The sequence below is a fragment of the Eurosta solidaginis genome, chromosome 3 (assembly GCF_040869045.1).
Source record: "Eurosta solidaginis isolate ZX-2024a chromosome 3, ASM4086904v1, whole genome shotgun sequence".
NCBI classification, from domain to species: Eukaryota; Metazoa; Arthropoda; class Insecta; order Diptera; family Tephritidae; genus Eurosta; species Eurosta solidaginis.
Genome location: NC_090321.1, coordinates 280,733,749 through 280,761,089, shown reverse-complemented (window position 1 = coordinate 280,761,089; position 27,341 = coordinate 280,733,749). Strand labels below are relative to the sequence as shown.

The following is a 27,341-nucleotide window of genomic DNA, read 5'->3' as shown; positions in this document are numbered from 1 at the left end:
TGTTGAATAAATAACTCCAATATTGAATGATGGAAAAATGGCCTTTATTAAGTACTTCACAATAACACTCAAACTGTGCAACGAATAGCTTAATAACCAAACTGATATCTTAAAGAAAACTGACTTTCAAAATAATAGTGCTATTGCTCGCTAGATATCGTCTTACTCGTAACTGCTTGACAATTCAAATCAAACTGAATTACTTCTTACTCGCTGGCGCCGCTTTTATAGTTTACGCTGCATACTTCTAGGCTCTTCGATTTCCAGAAGTTACTAGTTGTTTCGGCTACAAAATCGCCAGCCACAACTACGTGCACAAATTATTGCTCTCTCTTGTGACAACTCAGATAAGGTATATGCATGTGTTTGTAGTTTACAGTCTCCCGCACACACATAAGCGTATAAGTAAATTCATCGGTGTGTGACATCTCATCTCTTGCTGCCTGCCTTGTATGTAAATGTTGCTCGTCGGAATGTGTACATATGTGTAGACGCAATTATTTATTCGTTTATGTAGATACATAATGATTGAATTATTGATGTGCATTCACGTCACTGCTTAGATCGGCTTAGAGCTGGCAGCACTCCTTAGTTTTGCTAATATTCGTAACAATATATTATAAATGGCAAAGTTTGGATGTTTAGATGTTTGGATGTTTAGATGTTTAGAAGTTTGGATGTTTGGATGTTTGTCCAGACGTTTGTCTTTGTGACTCAATCACGCAAGAACGGCTGGACGGATTTGGATGAAATTTGGGACACAGACAATAGTCTACTAGCGAAATTTTTTTCAAGCATAGAAAGGGGTGCGGGGGTCCCATGACCCCTTCAAACAATTACTTTTTAATAATTTTTACACACGTAAAGTTATATTACGTTTACTGGCGACTCAATGGGTCCAATAAGTCGAGGGCTTACAAAGCGAGCAGTGTAACCCTCCGCCGGGATCCCGCCGGGGTCATTTCGGAACCATTTGGGGTTCCTTCGGGCATCATTTCTGGATGGTTTTCGGGATCCGTCCGGGATGCTGTCGGGGTCATTTCGGAACTTATTCGGGACTATTTCGGGATCATTTTTGGACGGTTTTCAGGATCCGTCCGGGATCCCGTCGGGGTTATTTTGGGACATTTTCGGGGCTATTCCGTGATCATTTTGGGACTATTTCGCGATCATTTCTGGATGGGTTTCGCGATCCGTCCGGCATCCCGTCCGGGTAATTTCGGGACTTTTTCGGGATCATTTGGGGTCCCTTTCGGCGTCATTTCTGGATGGTATTCGGGATTCTTCCGGCATCCCGTCGGTGTCATTTCAGGACTTTTTCCGGATCATTTGGGGTACCTTCCGGCATCATTTCTAGATTGGGGATCTGTCCGGGATCCCGTCGGCATCATTTCGGGACTTTTTCTCGACTAAAACGGGATAATTTGGGAACCCTTTCGGCATCATTTCTGGATGGTTTTCGGGATCCGTCCGGGATCCCGTCGGGTTCATTTCGGTACTATTTCGGGATCATTTGGTGTACCTTCCGGCATCATTTCTAGGTGGTTTTCGCTATCCGTCCGGGATCCCGTCGGGGTAATTCGGGAATTTTTCTCAACTAATACGGGATCATTTGGGGACCCTTTCGGCATCATTTCTGTATGGATTTCGGGATCCGTCCGGGATCCCGTCAGGGTCATTTCGGGACTATTAGGGAATCATTTGAGGACCTTTCCCGCATCATATATGGATGGATTTTAGTATTCTTCCGGGATCCCGTCGGGGTCATTTTGAGACTTTTTCTCGATTAATACGGGATCATTTGTGGACCCTTTCGGCATCATATCTGGATGGTTTTCGGTATCCGTCCGGGATCCCGTCGGGGTCATTTTGAGACTTTTTTGGGATCATTTGGGGTCCTTTCAGGCATCATTTCTGGATGGTTTTCGGGATTCGTCCGGGATCCGGTCAGGGTTATTTCGGAACTATTAGGGGATCATTTGGGGACCTTTCCGGCATCATTTCTGGATAGTTATCGGGATCCGTCCGGGATCCCGAAGGGGTCATTTTCGGGACTATTACTGGATGGTTTTAGGGATCCGTCTGGGATCCCGTCGGAAAATTTCGGGGCTATTTCGGGATCATTAGGGGTATCTTCCTGCATCATTTCTTGATGGTTTTCGGGATCCGTCCGGGTTCCCATCGGGTTCATTTCGGGACAATTTCGAGGCTAATACGGGATCATTTGGGGACCATTCCGGCATCATTTGTGGATAGCTTTCGGGATCCGTTCGGAATCCCGTCGTGGTTATTTGGGAACTTTATTGGAACTTTTTCGGGAAAATTTGGGGCCCTTCAGGAATCCTTCCTGAACGGTTTTCGGAATACCGTCTGGTTTATTTCGTGACTTTTTCTGGATTATTTCTGGATCATTTGGAGAGTTTGCCGGCATCACTTCTGCATGGCATTCGGGATCAATCTGGGATCCTGTCAGGGTCATTTCTGGATCATTTGGGGACTATTTAAGGGTCATATCTGGATGATTTCTGGGATTCGTAAGGGATTTTTTCGGGAGAATTTGAGGATCCTTTCGGGATCATTTCGGGATGATTTTCGGAATCCGTCCGGGATCCCGACGGGGTAATTTCGTGACTTTTTCTGCACTATTTCAACATCATTTGGGGACCCTTCTGAGATCATTTCAGCATCCGTCCGGGATCCCATTAGGGTCATTTCGGAACATTTTTGGCAATATTCCGGGATCATTTGGGGATACGTCCTGTATCATTTCTGGATGGTTTTCGGGATCGCGTCAGGGTTATTTCGGGACTATTCCGGGATAATTTGGGAACCCTTCCGACATCATTTCTGGATAGCTTTCGGGATGCGTCGGGGATCCAGTCAGGGTCATTTCGGAACATTTTTGGCACTATTCCGGGATCCTTCCTGTATCATTTCTGGGTGACTTTCGGGATCTCGTCAGGGTTATTTCGGCACTTTCGGAATCATTTGGGGTTCTTCCGGCATCATTTCTGCATGGTTTTCGAGATCAGTCTGAGATCATGTCATGGTCACTTCGGGACTTTTGTGGGGACTATTTTGGATCTTTTCGTGACCCTGCCAGGATCATTACTGTATGGTTTTCGGGATTCCGTCAGGTAATTTCGGGACTATTTCGGGATTATTACTGTATGGTTTTCGGGGCCCCGTCAGGGTAATTTCGGAACTTTTCGGAGTCATTTGGGAACCCTTCCGGCATCATTTGTGGATGGTTTTCGGGATACGTCCTGTATTCCGTTAGGGTCATTTCGGAACTTTCTCGGTATAATTTCGGGATCATTTTTGGATAGTTTTCGGGATCCGTCCGGTATCCCGTCAGGGTCGTTTCGGGACTATTTCGGGATCATTTGGAGACCCCTAAAGGATCATATCTGGATGGTTTTCGAGATTTGTTCGTGATCCCGTCGGGATCATTTCGGGACTATTTTGGGACCCTTCCGAGCTCATTTAAGGACTCTTCGAAACCTATAGTTCAACACACATGCCTTTTTAAATTATGAGCTTTTATGGCCATGGATTCGCTGCAAATTATTCGTAATTAAAATTCGGTATGTTTTATCTTTAAAATCTAACACAACTTTTTCGTTCTATGTTTTTTGGTTTTTTTAAATGAATTCTGTAATGAACTGTAATAACTATAATTATGCTTTTTATAATATTTTAACCAACTAAATACCCAAAAAGCAACATTATTTTCCTCTATTCTTCTCTTTGGTTTTAGCTAATTGTAGTTTCACTCCTTTGTTCAATGAATAGTAATTCCTTCACCCCTGTCATATCAATTAATTAATTTAACTTAAAAACAAAATGTATTTTTTTGGTTAATTCGCAAAAACTGTGTTGTACTGTTCAAGTAAGCGTGCCTTTCAGTTTATCAGCTCATTTAGTTATTATTTTTTTTTTTACTCTATTACAAAAATAAAATATATTGACAAAAATAATTTTTAAACAGATAACTTGATAAGCAGGCTAACGTGAATAGCCGATATATTTTATTTTCTCCTTGCGGACGGGCCGCGGGTAAAGGCTAGTTCGAATATATAGCACAGCAAGCAGAAAAGAAAAAACCAAAGAGGGAAGAATAAACAGGGTCTGCCACAGAGTGCCCACGGAAGTAGGAGTTTAATTTCTGCATATCCACACAACCTTTTCCACAGAGTCCCCATAGCCTCATACGCAGCCGGCGGCACAAGAAAAGTAACGGGCCCGGAGTTTTCTATAGATAAGCTGTGCTTCAACATAAGGAGTTATCTTCTTTGTTTCTGTAGTTTTTTACCTGACTTTATTTGGTACGACATGACTGGCATAGCGCTTCTGACTAAAGTACAAAGACCTTGAAAAGAAAAGAACGTCGGTTTACTCTGCCAAAAGGAAACAGAATCCTCGACCGAAAAATTCGGAAGCCTCAAAAAAGTAAGTTAGCCAAAATATTCTATAAATAGAGCTGAATTGATTCCGAAAAGAAGAGATCCCAAAAAGTTCCGAATATTCCGCTGGAGGGAGGAGAGACTGGCACTGCCCGCTTTTCCAAACTCATTATACCTCAGTATATGTGATCTACATACCAAATACTATTGGTTCAGCTCAAATAGCCTCAAATCTTAGAAAAAAAGTTAAAGAAGTTTGTGTAAAAGAAAATGTTTACTTGGTAGCTAAGAAAATGTCTTGATGTATTTTCGCTTGAAGCTAACGTTTTCATACCGAGTAATCGGTCAACCGGTTAGTCGATTAAACGAATAATTTTTCGATCCCTTATTGAAAACTACTGAGTGATGAAATATGAATGAGCAAATAAGCCAAGCGCTCTTTCAATATGAATTTTATTTTGAGGAAATTGTGAGTATATTAAAAGTTTTGATGCGATACAATGGCAAATAAGAACTGGTATAGAAAGTCAAGCCATTGTGGATAAAACAAGTGTGATATCTTATCCGTCAACTGCCTAACAGAATGTTCAAGATGGCTACTTTTTAGCGTTGTGGCAGCGTTTTGACAGGATGTTCAATATGGCGGCGCATAGCGCCGGATATCTTCAGCAGGTGATAGAAAGAGATACAGAATGAAACAGCGATATTCAATTAAAAATCAGGTGATACATTCTATTTGTAATTTTGACGTCTATGCAGAAGTTATCACACTTGTTTTATCCACAATGAGTCAAGCCTTCAGCAACGAGAAGAACAAGTAAGAAGGAAGAGCTACGTAAAAAAATGTTTGTACATTTGAACGAATAATCCATTGGCTAAATAAGCATTGGCTAGTTAAAAAAGTTTGTAACGGTTTTTGCACTGCAAGGAAAACTTAGTGGAAGATAAGCCAAGAAGTAACCGCTCAAAGGGATCAGCAGACGCCCAGTTGGAGAATAATGTTCTATCCCTAATTAGGAAAAATCGATCCATGTCAACAAGAGATGTTTGCTAAAATAGCCAAAACCACACTTGTGGAAGTCACACTAATCAAGCAGAGAAATATTATTAAAACCTACGAAAATAAAAAAGTTCCAAAACGAGGTGAGAAACAGACGTCAAAGAACATTTCCCTTGCACGTATGCTCTATGAGACCAAATAAGCAAACAAAAATGTTTGTAATATTATGGACGACGAAACGTCTTTAAAAATGGACCTAAGAAAACTGCCAGGTACCCAGTTCTACTGCTCACAGTCTGGAGAAAACGTTCATATTTGGTAAAAAGCACTTGTTCTTATTTATTTATCGAGCCAGCAAATAAAAAGGTAAAAACACCTTGATTAAAAGGTTTCGCAGAAAGGTCTGATTTGGCAAGCTATTTGTGAATGTGGGCATAAATCCACGCCGTTCTCTACGGTGGGAAACATCAACGCAGAAATTTACGTGGAAGTGTAGTTCTGCCATTTTTTACGTCGCCTTAATGGTTAATCTTTATTTTGGTAGGACTTGGCTCCACAACATTACGTATCACCCAAAAGTTTTTCGAACATAACAATGTACATTATATTAGGAAAAACTTGAATCCACCCAAAGTGCCTTAGTTGCGGCTTATTAAGCGATATTAGGCTCAGATGAAAACAAAACTTTTGAGAATAGGAAAACCAACAAAAAGTGTTCCAAAAGAAAAAAGAATGTGGCGAACAGTGTCGCTAAAAGTGGTTAAAACAGTTGTACAAAACTTGATGTCGAGTCTCTCCAGAAAAGTTAGGTCATACGGACAGCAATGCTAATAAAAAAAGTACAAAAAAAGTAGAATTTTGTAATTATGTAGAACTTTTTGTACCTGGGCCCTTATGTTGTTGTTCTTGTTGTTGTTGTTGTTGTAGCAGTGCTTCGCCCCATCCAATAGGTGCGACCGATCACAAATTGTCATCAATATCCTCTAACGGGAACCCAAGGAAACTTGCTGTTTCAACAGGGGTGGACCATAATGAGAGGGGTGTTAGAGGCGTTGGTTCCACATTACAATTGAAGAGATGGTGGGTGTCATGTGGGGATACATTGCAAGCAGGCATACATTTTGTATGTCGGGGTTGTTTCTGGATAGGTAAGAGTTTAACCTGTTACAGTATCCAGATCGAAGTTGAGCTAGAGTGACTCGCGTTTCCGTGGGGAGTATGCGTTCCTCTTCCGCAAGTTTTGGGTACTGGATTCACCGGGCTTCATACGGCTGAGTTCTCAGGTGCCCGTATCGTGTTATACGATCTGCAATCGAAATACATTTTTTAGATCGCAACAGCTCCAAAATTGTGAAAAGGCTACCAGTACTCATTAAATCCATAATTTATTATCATTTCTACGAAACTTATCATATATATCGTTAGATTGAAATCGCTTTTCAATACGTGATCGTATAACGCGATACGAGCCCTATCCTTATTTCAATCAGTTTTCAGAAAAGAGTATTAAATTTGTTCAACTCATAATTGATGAAAGGACAACGTCGTGCTTTCGCTTAAGTATCGATTCCCTGGTAGAAATCCAAATTCATTTGACAGCATACAATGAATTACAACTTCAGAGCTAGAAAATTTCATTCAAATACAGAGTAGCTCAAATCCATGTGTTGACAAAATAACGTACTCTATGCTAAAAAAACGCATCACAGGACCTGAAATATTGGACATGATAACTCTACACCAATATTCTCGCAACAGGAACTTTTCCACATAGCTGGAAGCATGCAGTCTTATTTCCCATCCTTAAGCCCGGAAAGCTCAATATAATTTGGAGGGATATCGACCTATATTGCTACTACTTGTTCTCTCAAAACCTTTTGAGAAAACTCTTGCAAAACGGCTGTTAAGTGCTGTTTAGAACAAAATATACCCAGAACAGTACACTTTCCTGCCTCAACGAGGACTACAAACACTCTGTCACCAACTTGAAACGAAATTATGCAGACAACATCCAAGCGATCGCGTCTGGAGAGCAAGATGTAGTAGCAAGAAAAATGAAATTATTTGATTAGAAAGTAAACCAATGAGCAACCGATAGAGGTGCAAGAGTACCCCTAAACAAGACGGAAGTGCGTCTGTAGAAAGCATAAGTGCACGGCGACCGCGCCGTGGGCCCAGGTTAACCAAAACATTAAGATGGAACGAACACTGCAAACTGAACAATGTAAGAAACCTCCTAAAACTTATCTGCTCGAGAAAAAAGGTCTACATATAGAAACAGCTTTAACACATGCCGATATCACTAACGTCGGACATAACACAACACTGCTTATCAATTGATGGACGGACAACTGCAGCTAACGATAGAAAAATAAACACCGCCAATAGCAAATGCTTCAGAATAGCAGTGGCTCTACTTTCAACTCCTTTAGAAAATCTCAAGGTAGAAGCGAGATACCACGACTTCCAAGAGATGTGGGATTACACCTCTATTAAGCGTGCAGCAAAATCCCTAACTCCGAGTTCCGCTGCTGTATCAAAAATATTGTAAGGCTTCTACATACTAAAAAATAGCTATACCTTCAAAGCCTAGCCTACCTATAACCTACGAACATTCTAAAACAAATTACATAAACATTGACATCAAACTCAGCCCCCCATTTTAAAAACCAAACGAACCCGTAAAAATATGGATAATAAACTCACAACCATAAAGCAAAGCATACTCCCAAACTTCTCGGGTATATTACACGCCGAACTAGGTGCTATAAACTACGCTGTCCAATTCGTAGAGAAAACCAAACAAAAAACCTCAATGTGCTTAGTCTAAGCGTCATAAAAACAGTAATGAAACAAAATGGTAGTGCTTTCAATTTCGTCTTTTGCAAACTTGAGAACTCGATTAAGATTCTCTGGATTCTGGGGCACGTCGTGATATCAGGAAATGAAATGCCAGACTTAGCAGCAAAATAAGTATCATGTTACCCTCTCATATATGAGATTTGAGGAAGCACAAACCCACACTCCCACGACCAATATCCAACCCATTCTTCTCCCGCGAAGAATGCATAATACCTTCCAGAATGACGCTTGGTGCAACACGTTTTACCACCATACAGATCCACTCACATCCAGCACTTGCTCGACCGAAATGACCATGGAGCATATAATATTTCATTGTCCTGTATCCAAAAGTTCACAACCACTAAATACAATGGACTGCATCATCTAATTCATGAAGTTTAACCTTTATTGATATGCATTGGGGCGCTATGACCTACCGGCACCTATGAATATTTTATAAAAGAGTTACCGGAGTTTATAAAATATTCATGAATTTATAAAATGTTTTCCAAAATAAATGAATGAACACTTTAAACACTGTGGGAATTCCATGCGATCTTTTAAACGGTTCTATTTAGCTTGACAGGCCGGCCAGCCGGCCGCATGGCCGTTGTGAACGAATTTTGTAATTAAAATTTAAGTAACTTCCCGATAAGCTACAAGCTTGCAAATTGGAATATAGTTCAGAACCAGATGACAATGCAATAATAAGAAAAAAACTCCGATAGGTGGCGCAAGGATCGAGATATTAAAAAAATCGTATTTGTGGTCCGATTTGGTTCATATTTGGAACACAATACATACATGAATAGAAAGCGACCTATGAAGAAAAATCGCCACTAGGTGGCCCAAGGATCGAGATATTAAAAAAAATCGTATTTGTGGTCCGATTTGGTCCATATTTGGAACAAATATTACATACAGTCCGGCAGAAGTGACATCAAAATATTTTGGAGTTCGAGGAGGGACAAGCTTACGTGGCGCAGAGTCGAGTAGGGTATTTGGAGGGATTATGTATTGAGGCCTTAGATTGTAACAAATTGTCAGGAAAGAGTCCTTGTAAGAATGAGTCACTAAATGAACTAAATAGAAGGAGAGATAATAGGCAATTAAATAAAGACTAAAAATTTGAAAATAAAATAATAAAAAAAATGTTAAGCTTTAGAATGCGTGGAGGTTGTTTTATTATTTGTTTTATTTGGATTTAAGTTTTCCACGTTGTCGACGCTTTTCTCCTCTAGTCGGAAGTGTTCCGCCATCTTCTATATTAGTATCTGGTGTTGCCAATATTTACAGAATATGTTGTGCTTATAGGGTTACCCTTAACTAACCTTATACTACGTTTACAATCTAACCTTATTATACGTTCACAATCTAATCTTATACAATGTTTACAACTCGGCCATTCCTGACCATGGATCGCCCTCGATCCTATGTATAAATATATTAATGGCAATTAAGCTAAAGGATAAGTCACTGCATCCTCTCTACCAATGTCGCAGTTATCGGCTTTACTCACCCATTCCGAATGCGATGGGCTTCAATGACCCATCATATGGAAGCTGGGTCAGTTGACAATTCTCAATGTCACGAATGACATAGCGATCATTCCCTAATACCTTGTACACTACGTAAGGTCCTTTATACTGGGGCAAAAATTTCTTATTGACACCTACGGCCGTATCAACATTTTGTATGACTACGTAGTCTCCTACTTCATACGTCTTGCATTTTGTACCAGACGCGGAGAGTCGTTTTGAATCATATTCTTGCCTATTTTTAATTTCTTTGGAGGCCTTTTCCCGTATAGTAACCAAGTCTCGATTTGCATCGGAATAGTTTGTCCTGAAAGTATTCCGTGAATTCATCAATTAAAGTTCCTTTTTGCTTCACCCCAAATAGCAGCCGACTGGGTGTGTCACGGCGGGTGCTATGAACCGAATTATTTATAGCGTATTCAACCTCCAGCAGCTTTTGACACCAGTCGGCATGGTTTATTGGATCCGTTAATTTCCCTAGCATTGTTTTAATAATCCTATTTATGCGTTCAACTTGCCCGTTGGCTTGTGGAGAGGCGACAGCAACCTTAACATGGTATATATTTCGTTTTGAAACAAAATCGTCAAATTCCAAAGATGTAAAACTTGTTCCTCTATCACTAATAATTCTTCTAGGGCGACTGTAGTAGTTAAAATACTTTTCAAGTGCGGCAGTAACTTCTCGAGTGCTAGTGAAATTTGTTGGATACAACTTGACAAATTTAGTAAAGGCATCAACTACCACTAATATGTGCTTCCTCTTTGAGTTTATAGGTAATGGACCAAAGTGATCAATATGCAATGTATCAAACGGAAGTGGAACTTTTGGTATTGCATGAAAATTTCTCTCCTTGGCCCTGGGTTAAGTTGCGTACATTAGGCATTTTAAACAGTTTCTAACAAACATTTATACCTTTGCTTTCATATTTGGAAACCAATAATACATGTCTAGCTTACTAACTGTCTTATCAACGGATTGATGTCCCAATTTTTCGTGAACTACTCGTAAGACATTTGTTTCCATTTCGGAGGGTACACACAACCTCCTTTTTTTGTCGTGCTTAATCTTATATATCAAACCATCTATTAGATCAAACCCTTCAACAGCTTTTATTTTATTTTAAAATTTGATAGGAAGTATAATAATTCCAAGAAAATTTAATTTGCTTCCTCCGATCGCCGTGTATTTAGATACTGTTCCCCTCATTATTCCTTATGTCAGGTGTTTTGGGACGTCTGACTTCCGAATGAAGCTAACCAGACTACCGGTATCAAAAAGAACCACTGAATTAGATACTACTTTACTACCTATTTTATATTCTATGCTTACATAATTATAAGTGTCCACTTCAGTAAAGTCTTCGGCCCTTTCATCAAATACGGCAGCGACCTGGTCCTTACGCTTCAGCACTTTCTTCGGATTTCGGCCAGCGCGATGATCGTGTCCTGTTTTCCAGGACTTGAAACACGACCCATCTGGTCTCAGTGGAAATGGGCAATTTGGCTTAATATGCACATACTGAGAGCAATTATAACAGTGCGGTTTCACTTCTGGTTTTTGCTGGTTAGCTTGCTGTGCTCTCTGGCTCACTGCAACTGGTGAATTTCCGACCATGAAATATTTATTTTGATATCGACTTATAAGCATTTTAAGTTCGTCAATACTACGCGCTGATAGTAGTAAGTGGGCATTTGGTACGGCATTCCCTATACCATCAATGACAAAATCAATAATCTTTGCCTTAGCTCGCTTCGCGATTGCTTGCACATGCAAAACATAACGATGTAAAGTTTCGTTTTTCTTTTTCCATTTACGCTCTGGTAACATCTTATAAATTTCCTGCCGGGCACCTCAAAGTCAAATTCTTTAATAATGGCTTTTTTCAAATCATTGTTGTTTAATGCTTTTGTAGTATTTAAAAATACCCGTGTCGTGCCAGTTAAGCAGCGGCGAAGGGCGAGAAGCTTAAAATGGTTGTTAGCACCTGTTTACTCCAAAATTTCATCAAAATGTCGCATAAAATGGTGAACCGGGTAGGCAACATCATCTCCGCTAAATTTTGGCAATGCGTGCTCAATTTCACCAAAGTCCAAGCGGCGTTGATTTCCATCAAATTTAAGGTTTTCAAGCTGCTCAATTTGTTGCATCAACTGCATAATTTCTAGGCGTTTTCGAAGCGCCAAAACCTCTTGGTCAATGTTAGCTTATGATCGCGGAATACGTTCGGCGACGGCAACGGTGGCGTGGGCAGTATCGGCATTTGTGGCAGCGGCATTTGCGGTAGTGGCAGTATCGGCATTTGCGGTAGCGGCAGTATCAGCATACTCAATATTTACAATAGCGGCAGTATCGGCATTTGCAGTAGCGGCAGTATCAGCATTCTCGACATTTACAATAGCGGCAGTATCGGCATTTGTGGCAGCGGCAGTGTCGGCATTCTCGGAACTTACAATAGCGGCAGCGTCGGCACTTATGGCAGCATTTTCGTCATCGGCGGTGTCAGAATTTACGGCAGCGTCTGCAGCAGCGGTTGTATCATCAGGTTCAGCTAATCCTTTTATTGGTGCGCCTATAATGCTCCGTAGCAGATTGCGAAGTTGACCCGTGTTAGCAGTAGATGGAAAATCTACCTCGGCGTCATTAAGGGCATTTATTATATCTTGTCTGGTATTTGCCATTTTCGAAATATTTAAGCGATTTACAACTACTTTTGGTTCAAGCCCCACACCTGAAGCTTTAGAATGCGTGGATGTTGGTTTTATTATTTATTTTATTTGGATTTTAGTTTTCCACGTTGTCGACGCTTTTCTCCTCTAGTCGGAAGTGTTCCGCCATCCTCTTCTATATTAGTATCTGGTGTTGCCAATATGTTGTGCTTATAGGGTTACTAGACCGGGTCGATTTGTGGGGAGGCAAAAAAATCGCCCATTGCTCTGTGAAAATCATATTCTAGGGATCGAAATAAGAAACTTTGCCGAAGGAACCATACCTCTAAAACGAATTCTGATGTCCCCCCCTTTGGGTCGTAGGGGCAAATTTTGAAAAATCCCACTTTGAAATGCTATGTTTTTTCTTTTTGGAGTTTATTTTTCTCTTTAGAAATTTATTTAGTCAGAACATATGTAAATGAAAAAATGAATTAAACTTAGTAATAGAAAAGAAATTAAAAAAAATTATTAGAAATTAGCGTTTTTACAACCCCCTTTTAAAACCAAGGCATCACTGTGATGCATTTGCATGTCGTAAACATAGTTGTGTGGGTTTTTTATTCAACCGTTTTAAAAAATGAAGGTATCACTGTGACACAATTGCAGATCGTAAAATTGCTTGTGTTGTTTTTTTTAAGCCACCACAAGACAAAGCAGGTAGAATTGAAATTGCCCCTACCCAAAAGTTCGACCCAAAGGGGGGGACATCAGAATCAGTCATCACATCATCAAATAATTTCACCCGGCCAACGCTTTTATTAATTGTCTGATCAATGCCCTAGATTGATGAGGAGTGTGATTACTAGTACCTAGGACCTATCTAATTATTTTCAAGCTTTTAGTATTATTATTGCTTCATGTAAGTATTGTTTTCAATAAAACCGTTCAACTTAAAAATTTGTTTAAAATTATTTAATTTAATTTAAGATGTTAGAAATTAGGAATTTTTTAATTTCTGTGAGTAATTTTTCAGTGTTTATCTGGGATCACTGCTGTGGAAAGAGTTGTAAAGACAAATGGCTTTCTTTTTTTGTTATTTATTTTATTTGATATAACCACCAAGCCTTCAAGTTCATCTTACTTTGTTATCTGTTTTCCAAATAAATGATTAGAGTTACCCAAAGTAACATGTGGAAAAAGCAGGAGGTTGATTGTTGATTAGCTTTCGAGTTGCTGTTGTTCTTGTATTAACAATAAAGACACTCCCCGAAGGGTTTTGGGAGTGTTATCGCTGTTGATGGTCCTTTGCCGAATATAAATCCGGTACGTTCCGGTAACAAAGCACCATTAAGGTTGCGGAAGCTTTTAAGTAAGAAAACTTTGTATTGCGCATTATCAACCCCTTGAATCTCTTTAGAGTTGCTCATCACTACCTTTACAACACCATCAGAAATAACCATCGAGGCTTGGTAACTAATTACATCTATCTCCAGTGCATACAAATTTCCTATAATAAGAACTCTGTAAATCTATATTATTTTTTTTTTCGAATAAGATGATAATTTAAAAGTTTTAAAACTTGCCACACATACAGACAAATTCCTTAAATGTGTATATTTTCTTTTTTAACAGGCTTGTCTAAAAGTTGAAAAATTCGGTGACTTAATTTTGAAAGCTACTGAACCGCAAATGGTGCTCTTCAACCTGTATGATGATTGGCTTAAGACCATCTCTTCGTACACAGCCTTCAGTCGCTTAATTCTGATTTTACGTGCGCTCCATGTTAACACTGAACGTACAAAGATCATATTGAAACCAGATAAAACAACTATAACCGAAGCGCATCATATTTGGCCAACACTTACCGACGAGGAGTGGATTAAGGTTGAAGTACAGCTTAAGGATCTAATTTTGGCCGATTATGGCAAAAAGAACAATGTAAATGTTGCCTCACTAACGCAATCGGAAATTCGAGATATTATTTTGGGCATGGAAATTAGTGCACCATCAGCACAACGACAGCAAATTGCTGAAATTGAAAAGCAAACCAAGGAACAAAATCAATTAACAGCTACAACAACGCGTACGACAAACAAACATGGCGATGAAATTATTACCTCAACGACATCGAACTATGAAACACAAACCTTTAGTTCGAAAACAGAGTGGCGTGTGCGCGCTATATCTGCTACAAATCTGCATTTGCGTACAAATCATATATATGTTAGTTCCGACGATATCAAAGAGACTGGTTATACTTATATCCTTCCAAAAAATATTCTCAAAAAGTTTGTAACAATATCCGATTTGCGTGCACAAATTGCTGGCTATTTGTATGGCGTTAGCCCACCTGATAATCCTCAGGTAATAATTCTGAAGAACTTTGAGCTCATGAACTATTAAATTAGAAAAATTATTTTTTATATTTTAGGTGAAAGAAATCCGTTGCATTGTTATGCCGCCACAATGGGGTACTCATCAGACCATAAATTTGCCCAACACTTTACCAACGCATCAATATCTGAAGGATATGGAACCACTTGGTTGGATACATACGCAACCAAATGAGTTACCACAACTATCACCCCAAGATATTACTACACACGCTAAGATTATGCAAGAAAATGCGTCATGGGATGGTGAAAAGACAATTGTTATAACATGCTCTTTTACGCCTGGTTCATGTTCGTTAACTGCATATAAATTGACACCATCAGGCTTTGAGTGGGGTTCTAAAAATACCGATAAAGGAAATAATCCCAAGGGCTATTTACCTTCACACTATGAGCGTGTTCAAATGCTATTGTCGAATAAATTTCTTGGCTTCTTTATGGTACCTGCGCAGGGTAGTTGGAATTATAATTTTATGGGTGTGAGACATGACGCGACTATGAAGTATGAGCTGCAATTATCGAATCCTAAGGAATTCTACCACGAAATACATCGACCTTCACACTTTTTATTGTTCTCTAATTTGGAGGATGGTGGCGATGGCTCTGGTGCAGATCGAGAAGATGTGTTTGCGTAGTTTAGCACACAAAGTGATGAACAACCTCAATTGACTATTAAAATAAATAATATGTTTAGTGTTCTTTATGTATGTAAGTACTCTCCTGATTTTAATTTGCTACGTTATGTATTGTAAAAAAAATAACATGGCTCAATTTTTCATGCGACACGCGTTACGAAAATTTTTAGCAAATGAGCTGTGCTGACTTTGTTAAGATGATAATAACGTATACATGTAGTTTTTAGTATAAAACGAAAAACGTATATATTTTCGGATTAATAAAAATAACACGATTAACTTTCTAAAAAAAATGTATTAACTAGTTTTTCATTAATTTAACGTAGTCGGTTTTACGAAGATTTTATAAATATTTAATGGAGATATGAAGCGATCCCACGGCAGCCGGTTTTAAGTACCGGAGCGACTCGAAATTTTTTTCCCTACCCAGGGCTGTCATTTCAGTGTAACCCCATTTAATTTCCAGTGTGTCATGTTAAAGATGGTTACATCGTTCGGGCTGTTCTGGGTTAGAACCCAACGTTCGTCGCCCCCGAAATTTCTAAAAAACCTTTGTGGCTCCCTGCTATTCACGTCCAAGACGTTCCGGGGTTCACTCTCAAACGTACTTCCGCCACCTTCTAGCAGTAACGCTGCCCAGCAGGCCACATCAACTGCCCACTGTTTCTCACGCCAAACTGCGCCTCCACCTAACGCTGCCGCTGCAACTCATCACTACAATTTACGTAGCATGGACAGTAGCAATGCCGAGCACCACCTTTTACCCCCTTCCCTCCCCTCCTTCTCCGACACACGCACTCTCGTAAGGAGTCATAAACTCCTTGTTCCCCACACCATGTGTTCCGTATGCCAGCTTAGAATATTTACGATCGCGACATCCGTCCAATGCAGTTCATGCCATGGCCGAGGCCACCTTCATAGATGCGCAACGACGGGTACATTCGTTGCACCTTGCTTCCAAAACACAAGTACCAACTTATCGGCACCAGCGACTTCAGCAGCAATTGGACAGCACACTCGACAAAGCCTATACCCTTCAAGGCGCCTTCACCCATCTCTCGACTCCCAGAGTGACGAATGCCCCCCCGATGCACTTCAGAATTCTGCAACTTAATTGCAACGAATTAACCGGAAAGATCACAGAGATAGTTGACTACATGAATAAAAATAATACCCGTATAGTCGCAACTCAAGAACAAAGCTAACTGCCAGATCGGACCTCCTAACTTGCGATGGCTACAACATTCACAGGCAAGATCGCACAAGGGGTAATGGTGGTGGCCTTGCCTTTATCACCCATCACAAAATGCAATATAGTATGTTTCAACCTAACATCAGCCGCAGGGATAATACCTTACAAAGGCAAGGCATAACCTCCGGTTAGGCGATGTTGACCTAGAAATAGTTAACATCTATATGCCTCCTGCCACCTGCTGTCAAAGTGGTTATCGCCCTGATATCAGTACGCTACTCTGTGACGAAAACCGCCGTGTCCTTGGCACGATAAACGGCGATGCCCCCACCAGAATTGAAGGTAAATGTCACAGCTCGCCTGACATCTAAATCGTCAGCGCAGCCCCATATTAGGTGTCTCAACTTGGATATTATGCGGCTGGTAAATGAACACAAACGTACCAAATGGGAGGAGCATGTAAAGCACTGCAACCCCTCAGATCCATGTCCAATCCAACTAAACACAACGATAAAGTATCTATATTCTTCGGCAACAAGACTTTATCTGATACGAAGAAATGCGCTAGCACCTTTTGCCGAAAATTTATAATACTGTGACGAATATTAGCAACACTAAGGGATACTGTACCTGGCTAGGCCACTCCGACATAATCGGTTTAAGGGCTAGCCGGGGGAGATCTCATCGGCAGCGTCTGTACACCTCTAGGTGCGGCTGTAAGCGGGCGTCTGTCTTGGAGCAAGCGGCTCGCTATATAAACGTGCCAAGTAATATTTTCACCCCCGCTGAGCGGGTTGTGCGCTGGGCTTGGGACCCGCCACGTAAAACCATACTCCAATAAAATATAACAACAAGCCTCGGATAAATACACTCTCTATTGATGACGACCATGGCAAACGTTTGAAGGACAATGAATTGAGGGCATGCACCTGGAACGTCGGCTCCCTGAATGGGATTGGTGCAGATGCCCGGCTGGTTGATGTCCTCGTCAAAGCAAAATCTGACATCACCGCCATCCAAGAAATGCGTTGGACGAAGCAAGGAAGGAAAAAGATCAAAAATTGTGACATATATTGGAGTGGCCATGCGAATAAGCGCAGTTTCGGCGTCGGATTCGTGGTGGGAGAGAGACTTTGTCGCCAAGTGCTGGCGTTCACGCCTGTGGACGAGCGTCTCGCCGCTATCCGAATAAAAGCAAAATTTTTTAATATATCATTCATCTGCGCCCATGCGCCGACAGAGGAGAAAGACGATGAGGCGAAAGACACTTTTTATGAACAATTAGAACGCACATACGAGCACTGCCCCCGTCATGATATAAAAGTCGTGCTTGGCGACTTTAACGCCAGGGTGGGCAAAGAAGGTGTTTTTAGCCCTACAGTCGGAAAGTTCAGCCTACACAATGAAACTTCTAACGGACTGAGGCTGATTGACTTTGCCGGTGCTCGAAACATGGTCATATCAAGCACGAGGTTCATGCATAAAAAGATACATCAAGCTACATGGCTGTCCCTGATCGAAATACTCGCAATCAGATCGATCTCGTTGTGATAGACGGACGGCATGCCTCCAGTGTTTTAGATGTGAGCACGATCCGAGGACCTAACATCGATTCGGACCATTATCTCGTTGCAGCCAAAATACGCACCCGCCTCAACGCGGCTAAAAACAAGGAACAAAAAACACAAGGAAAGCTAGACGTCGAAAAGCCTCAATCACAACAGACTGCCAATGATTTCGCAACTCGACTCTCACACCTGCTCTCTGAGGGCATAACTCATCCTGAAGGAATACAGGAGCAGTGGGAGCATATCTCCAAAGCACTTCGTACCGCCGCCGAGGAAAAAATTGGTTACCGGCGGCCACGAAAAAACAACTGGTATGATGAAGAATGCCGCTTTGCAACCGAAAGAAAAGACGCTGCCTACAGGGCTACGTTAAAAGCGAGCGCGACAAGAGGAGTGTGTGAACGCTATCGTGAGTTGAAAAGGGAAGCGAGACGCCTTTTCAGGAAGAAAAAAGCAGACGCAGAAAGGCGTGAGTGTGATGAGCTTGAGCTGCTAGCCACCAGGAATAACGCCCGAAAATTCTACCAAAAAATACGGCGACAGACGGAAGGTTTTAAGACCGGGGCAAACTCCTGTAGGAATGAAAACGGCGACCTTGTAACTGATGTCCAGAGAGTGCTTAGATTATGGAGGGAACACTTCTCTGCTCTCCTAAATGGAGGCAGCAATTCACCGCGCAGAGATGAAGAACCCGATCCCGCAATCGATGATGATGGAATATATGTCCCCCCGCCCGATTATGACGAAGTTAGAATAGCAATAACCAGACTGAAAAACAACAAGGCCGTGGGCGCTGATGGATTGTCTGCGGAGCTATTCAAGTTCGGCGGCGAGGAGTTGATAAGGCGCATGCAGCAGCTTCTTAGCAAAATATGGGCGGACGAAAGCATGCCCGACGGTTGGAATCTAAGTGTTCTTTGCCCAGTCCACAATAAGGGGGATACTGCAAAATGCACCAACTATCGTGGAATCAGCCTTCTTAATATCGTATATAAGGTCCTTTCAAGTGTATTGTGCGAAAGATTGAAGCCCACCGTGAACCGGCTGATTGGACCTTATCAGTGCGGCTTCAGACCTGGTAAATCTACCATCGACCAGATTTTCACAATGCGCCAAATCTTGGAAAAAACCCGTGAAAAGAGAATCGACACACATCACCTCTTCGTCGACTTTAAAGCCGCCTTCGACAGCACGAAAAGGAGCTGCCTATATGCCGCTATGTCTGAATTTGGTTTCCCCGCAAAACTTATACGGCTGTGCAAAATTTCGTTGAGCAACACCATCAGCTCAGTCAGAATTGGGAAGGACCTCTCCGAGCCTTTCGAAACTAAACGAGGTTTCAGACAGGGTGACCCCCTATCGTGCGATTTCTTTAATTTGATGCTGGAGAAAATTATACTAGCTGCAGAACTTAACCGCACTGGAACAATATACTATAAAAGCGTGCAATTACTGGCATATGCTGATGACATTGATATCATCGGCCTAAACACCCGCGCTGTTAGTTCTGCTTACTCCAAGCTGGAAAAAGAAGCGGTAAAGATGGGTTTGATAGTGAATGAGGACAAAACGAAGTACCTGCTGTCATCGAGCAAAGAGTCTGCGCATATGCGTCTTGGCAACCACGCTACTGTTGCCAGCCATAATTTCGAAATAGTAAAAGACTTCGTTTATTTGGGAACCAGCATCAACACTAGCAACAACATCAGCACTGAAATCCAGCGAAGAATCAATCTTGCCAATAAATGCTACTTTGGACTAGGTAGGCAATTGAAAAGTAAAGTCCTCTCTCGGCGAACGAAAATCGTACTCTACAAGTCACTTATCGTACCCGTCCTGCTATATGGGGCAGAAGCATGGACCATGACAACAGCAGATGAAGCGGCTTTGGGAGTGTTCGAGAGAAAAGTTCTTCGAAAGATTTATGGACCTCTACGCGTTGGCGATGGCGAGTACCGAAGAAGATTTACTGATGAGCTGTACGAGCTATACGCAGACATCAACATAGTCCAGCGAATTAAAGCGCAGCGGCTGCGCTGGCTAGGCCATGTTATGCGAATGAAAGATGATGCTCCGGCCAAGAAAGTGTTTCTATCGGAACCCGCCTATGGAAGCAGAGGTAGAGGGCGGCCCCCACTCCGTTGGAAGGACCAGGTGGAAAACGATTTAAACTCCCTTGGTGTGACCAATTGGCGCCGGTTGGCGGAGCGAAGGAGCGACTGGCGCGCCTTGTTGGACGGCCATAACCGTTTAGACGGTTAAGCGCCAATTAAGTAAGTAAGTAAGTAAGGGATACTATAATCTCTAAGCCGATACTAAGCAGTCACTTGTATCTGCATAAAGAAATCAATCATTATGTCTACACATATGTAGATACAGCACCGGAGAGATACTCACAAAAGTATGCAATAATCGGTGGAAGTATTACTTACATATACACGCGCATATTGCTATGCGAGAAGCTATAAACATGCATCTGTAGATTATAGCTAGTAAGTTTATAGCTGGTAACTAAGTAGTAAATTCTAGAAGAAGAAACGCCTAGAAGTAAGCGAACGAGACAGCAGAGAAGCAGTTAGTAGAAGGTTGCAAATAAGCGGAGTTTCCCTAAATTCGTTAAATACATTCTTCTGTTGACGAACCCCGTGCAAACAGACCGGCACATAAACACAAACAGGACGTGCCACCCATTGCCATCACCCCACAGAGGTTGAAGCAGCCATACACAAGGCCAATCCCTCCAAATCAATAGGCCCAGACGGAATAGCCATGCCAATGCTAAAACACATTGGCGCTGAGGGAATAACCTACCTAACGCACGTTTTCAACCTGTCGCTGAAGTCTTTTGTCATTCCTGAAAAATGGAAAATGGCTAGGATAACTCCACTACTAAAGCCTTGCAAACAAGCTAACAAAGCCGAGTCATATCGATCGATATCACTCCTTTCGCTAGTAGCGAAGACATTGGAAGCCGTTTTGCTCCTTCATTTCACAGAAAATCTTCGCTTAGCCACGCACCAACATGGCTTGCGCAAAATGCACAGCACTGCCACCGCGCTAAATGCCATAAACACCCGGATTAATTACGGATTAAATCGGGGAAAACCCCATCATAGGACGGTGCTCGTGGCAGTTGACCTGTCAAACCTTTTCACACAGTCAACCTCGACACGCTACGCCAAGACATAGAAGGCTCACACCTTCCCCCTTGTCTAAAAAGATGGACCGCAAATTATTTGAATGGTCGGGAAGCGTTGGTTCAATTTAGGACCGAAGTTTCAAAAACTAGGAAAATTGAACAATCTGTTTAATTTCTACATATCAAAACTCTCTTCTCCACCAAAAAGAGTTACGATCATTTCCTTTGCCGACGACTGCACGATTATGGCAACAGGACCTGACCCTCAATTCATGAATGAGTTTCTAAAATAAACAACTATCTCCCCGATTTTTCTAGTTTCTTCACTTGCGCAACCTGGCTTATCACCGCCATAATCCACGGTCACTCTATTTCTGACGTGGAAAGAACAGATGTCGCAAATATTGGACGTTTACGTCGATTGCGTTACACTACCGTCTGTCAGTCATCCAGAGATCTTAGCTGTAACTTTCGATAATACTCTGACCTTCACGGCGCATGCCACCGAAATTGTATCTAAAGTACATAGCCACAACAAAATCCTCAAGTTGCTTGCCGGTAGCATTTGGGCTCATGAGCTACGCGTCGCTAGTTTGGTCGCCTAGTCTTAAAAACATATACTGGAAAAGGCTGCAGGCCTGTCAAAATGCTGCAATCAGAACTGCCACCGGTTGTCTCATTATGACCCCCGAACACCACCTACATAGTGAGGCCAAAGGGCTGAACATTAAAGAGTACAACGAAATACTGAACAGACAGTTTTTGCTAAATTGTCGCAAACCAGGTCATCCTAGGAAACAACTGCTTGATCTAACCCCGCCTACACTGGGGTTAAGCATGTAAAGAAAGCACTGTGAAGAGATCCGGCACCTGCCAACACAGCTGTTTGATCCAGACAAGCATAAGCAGGCTCTAAGACAAATCCACACAGAATCGGGAAACGCACCCGATTAACCCTGTTATTAATATGAAATATCCTACCCGGGAGACATTCACAATGTCGAAAATCAATATCCAGACACACCAAAATACAGACAAAATTCAAAATTTCCAACAAGTCAAAATATAGACAAGTCATAATACAGACAAACCATAATTAATACAAATCGAAAAATAGACACATCAAAATGCAGACAAATTAAAATTTTGAAAAACCCATGGTTCAATTATGTACAGGTTGGCTCATCTCATCAGCTGATTTTATTTATGTCATTGCATGGTTGAAGGGATTGTCAAAAGGAGATGGCAAACTCAAAATGAAACCAACACATTGGCAACATTTTACTTACACATACAAAAACTGCTAAGTTTTATGTTTCCATTCCATACCATTCGCACCGACACCAATACACAGATTTTGACAAGTTGAACAGACATGTTTTGTTGCTTTACAGATGAGCCAACCTGTATATAGTTGAACCATGGAAAAACCAAAATACAGACTTAATCTGCGTTAAAAAATAAATGCGATTTTTTGAATAAGTACATACTTTAAATGACTATGGATTTTTATTTAAATTAATATTTTGTATCTTCATAAATGAAGATAAACCTATGTATGTTTAAATAAGCTCAGAGAGGGGATCGCGTAGCCGGTTTTGGATTGGCTATGGATAATTTTTTTGAAGCGCGGCCGAAGGCCGCCTACGCGGAAAGGTGGTAGGGGCAGAAATACTGGGGATCGCGTAGCCGGTGTTGGATCGGCTAAGGTTTATTTTTTTGAAGTGCGGCCGAAGGCCGCCTACGCGGAAAGGTGTTTTGAGCAAAAATACTGGGGATCGCGTAGGCGGTGTTGGATCGGCTAAGGTTTATTTTTTTGAAGCGCAGCCGAAGGCCGTCTACGCGGAAAGGTGTTCTGGGCATAAATACTGGGGATCGCGTAGCCGGTGTTGGATCGGCTAAGGGTTAATTTTTTGAAGAGCGGCCGAAGGCCGCCTACGCGGAAAAGAGTTCTGGGCAGAAATACTGGGGATCGCGTAGCCGGTGTTGGATCGGCTAAGGGTTATTTTTTTGAAGCGCGGCTGAAGGCCGCCTACACGGAAAGGTGCTCTCGGCAGATATACTGTGGATTGCGTAGCCGGTGTTTGATCGGCTAAGGGTTATTTTTTGAAGCGCGGCCGAAGGCCGCCTACACGAAAAGGTGTTCTGGGCAGAAATACTGTGGATCGCGTAACCGGTGTTGGATCGGCTAAGGTTTATTTTTTTGAAGTGCGGCCGAAGGCCGCCTACGCGGAAAGATGTTCTGAGCAGAAATACTGGGGATCGCGTAGCCGGTGTTGGATCGGCTAAGGTTTATTTTCTTGAAGCGCGGCCGAAGGCCGCCTATACGGAAAGGTGTTCTGGGCAGAAATACTGTGGATCGCATAGCCGGTGTTGGATCGGCTAAGGGTTATTTTTTTGAAGCGTGGCTGATGGCCGCCTACGCGGAAAGGTGTTTTGGGCATAAATACTGGGGATCGCGTAGCCGGTGTTGGATCGGCTAAGGGTTATTTTTTTGAAGCGCGGCCGAAGGCCGCCTACGCAGAAAGGTGTTCTTAATAGCAGAATCAGATTTTGGGACCAACAAGATATAATTTTTTTAGTTTGTCTGTATTTTGTCTGTATTGTTCTGTATTTTGATTTGTCTGCATTTGGATTTGTCTGTATTTAGATTTGTCTGAATTTTGGTTTGTCTGTATTTTGATTTGTCTAAATTTTTATTTGTCCCGTATTTTGATTCGGCTATATTTTGATTTGTCTGCATTTTGAATGTCGACATTTTGAATTTCGGGATTTTGATTTTCTGTATTATGTTACACACCCATCCTACCCTTGCAGAAGAAGAAAGCTCACTACCAAAGGAGACACGAGTCACCCTGACCCAACTTCGTTCTGGATACTGTAACAGGTTAAACTCTAAACAACAACAGAATGCGATCCAATAACTGGGACATGTGATCCCAAGTAACATGAGTTGGCAAACAAACGCATCCAAAATAGTTGATAAACTCATTTGTAAATTAATTCCTGAGCCCCAATATCAACGTCAAAACTATTGCTGAAAAAGAAAGCATACTTCCCAGGGTCTATCTGACGGTTTCCTGATACTGACGGTTTCCCGGACTGTCACTGCTTTTTCTAGTGGTTGTGCCTATTGATTGGGGCGAAGTATTGTTACAACAGCAAAATCGGATGAAGATCGTATTTTCCTGTATGATGGCCGCAGCCTTCTAAAGACTACGGACCTGAAATTGCTCTAAATTATTAATAGCCTCGTTCGGCTAGTGCTGAGAGATATGGCTCTCGATAAGTTACAGAAGTCCTAGAATTCCATTCACTTCTACTAAAATAAAAACCGATCGACGAGGAGCTAGCTGATCGGCCATCTCGTTTCTTTGTTGCCATCATTGCAAACCTTAGCGAATATGTCTTATCTATTACGGGTAATTCGAGAGATTTCACGTTGCGCAGAATACGGTCGTGCCCGGATGCACTTACTTTTACTCTCCTTACTCCCGCGGCTCAAGCGGACCCTGTAATGCGGACGCTTTGATGAAGCAATCGGTCTGTAGCATGTTGCATAATAGGTACAGAGTCTCCGTATAGCACGGTCGGAACACCCATCTGGTCTGACCACTGGCAGGTCGTTGAACTCTTCACATGTAGTATGGTATTAAAGTAGCCCATTTCGACTGCGTTCTATTTCACCGTTGGTTAAGATCGGTCAAAAAAGCGCTTTGAAAATCTTTGCAAAGAATCCCGCTAGTTCCGAACTCGTGCAGTACTATCGCATTTCGAGAGGGTATTAGATCTAGTTCTGTCTCCACGCCGTACTTTTACCTTTACTGGCTTAAGACTTTGGCAACTCTTTAGATGAGGCTGATTCTCTTTTATGCTTTTCGGGATCAGACGGCTTCATTCTTATGTGTCGGAACTTTTCGTAGTGTTTGTGGAAATTTTTCCTTATATCCCTGAGAGGCGGGGCCACATCAATCAGATGTCTGTTAAATGCCCAGGTGTCTGTGAAGGTAGAAGAAACTGTATCTTCAGCTTTTCGTTTATCTCCTTTATGAGGAATGTTCCTGCCTCATTGTATAGATGATGTGCTTGTCAGTTCTAAGCTCGGTGTTTTGCCAAGTCTACTACTACTACTTTCAGCGTGTTTCTTTGAAGCTCACTGACCATACCGGGGAAGCACTCAAACGGATTACCAATTGCTTTACAATGAGCTATCAGCGTTTCGCTGTTTTTTACACAAGTTCTGCGATCAAGGGACTGGAGGCTTTGAAATTCAGGTGCCATAGTGAAAATGTAGGTCATTGTTAAACGTTAGACGCAGAATTTTTAGGTGGCCGACAGTAGGTAACGTAAAAACCAAACCAATATTGCCGACACTTTTCCCTTCCACGTTATGAATAAGGTAGCCGAGGACTTGGTCGGTGATTAATTCAAAACACGCGAGGCAAAGAAACTGGAAAGTCTAAGGAAACAGAGGTGAACTAAGGCAAAATGGAGACAGGCGCCAGGAAATTGAATCCCTTTTGTCAATGGTTTTAAACATCGGTATGGCGATCCCATCCGGGCATATTGCTTTTGATGTGTGGTAACCTACTTGTACGGCTTCCTCAACCTCTTTGGCGGTGAAGGTAATGGGCGACGCTCTGTATGTTTATGTTTGTGTGCGTCAGCTGGCCTGCAGTTGGGATTTGTCCGCCGAACAATGCATTACATATTATTATCAACAAAGGCGATAGAAATTTTGTTGTAGTACTTCGCGGATTTGAGGGGGACTTTACGGTTGACCATAGCTTAACAACACCGAGAGAGTTATAGTTCTTTAGATGTTCCTTCGATTTTACCAGCTTATATTTATGCACAACCTGTTTAATGCGCAAGTTTATGTGCCCGATTCGAGGGTCGCCAGGGCCTTGTTGACTCACAAGGTCACGTCTTTTCGCCAAGGCTGCGGCCTGCGTTATGAAATTTGGACGGATTTCCCAGCTTTTTCCAGCGGGAATAAAGCGAGCCGAGTATGGGCAGGTGGACAGATGCTTAGGTCGGCATCGGCTGGCAATTAACGCAGTTGATAAGTACTGCGCTCTCGGCAAAAATGTCAGTGCCGTCTATTTGTTCCAATTCATACATCAATACATCTCATGCCTGAATTCTTTGCTCAAACATTCTCCATGTGAGCACACACTACAGCAAAAAAGTTGCGTTTGTATTCGAAACCCTGCCGGTGTTGTGCACGACCGCATTACACGTAGGATATACGTTGAGTATGTCTGGGATGATGGAAGCTAAGCTAAAGTGATCTGAACAACTTTTCGGAAAGAATTGCGTATTGGAATCTGAGAACAGGCGTCATCTACATTTTGGCGAGCATGCATCCGCAATTGAACTTAAAATCAAGAGCCGTAACAAAATCCTCCTGTCGGCAGCACTTGGGCAGCAAAATATGGCCCTGCTTCCCGGAGAACTCAGCGGTTCTCAGTGATATCCACAAAAAGACGAACCCCGTTCTTAAAGTCAAATACCCTAAACTCGCAGTAGAGAAAAGCAGCCTCCGCAGGGAGATGTGAGTCCCCTAGCTCAACTTGATCTGGATACTGTAATAGATGAAATTCTTTCCTATCCAGAATCAGCCCGATATATATATATTGTACGTCCTGTAATGTGTCCCCACATCACACCATCCATCTTTTCAGTTGCAATGTGGAACCAACACTGCTTTCTCTCTGGTCCACCCCTGTTGAAAGAGCAAGCTTTTTCGGACTTTAGCTAGAGGATATTTATGACAACAGGGCTCGCAGGGAGTGACTCCACAAAAGTCTTTACCTACCGTGTGCCCATAGAAGCGAGGGATTATTCATGCTTGCAGCTGAATCTCTTTACAGCGCTGCGTGTTTTTTTACTTTGCGAATGTGTCGAACCTAACACAGGTCCCAGGGTAGATTTGATGCGTCTGCCGGAAAAGGATATATTCAGACCAGTTTCT

The 27,341-nt window shown here is 42.0% G+C and overlaps 1 protein-coding gene across 2 annotated transcripts in view; it reads left to right on the top strand.

Annotated features, from left to right (window-relative positions):
* The window catches only part of Prp8 (pre-mRNA processing factor 8), a 64,189-nt gene extending 48,427 nt beyond the window's left edge, over positions 1–15,762 (top strand). For both annotated transcript variants that reach the window (XM_067776687.1, XM_067776685.1), the window contains exons 15-16: positions 14,070–14,801; positions 14,869–15,762. In XM_067776687.1, coding sequence (XP_067632788.1) covers positions 14,070–14,801; positions 14,869–15,465 — 1,329 coding nt within the window. In that variant the 3' untranslated portion in view covers positions 15,466–15,762. The remainder of the gene's footprint in view (positions 1–14,069; positions 14,802–14,868) is intronic.
* Positions 15,763–27,341: the final 11,579 nt, after the last annotated feature.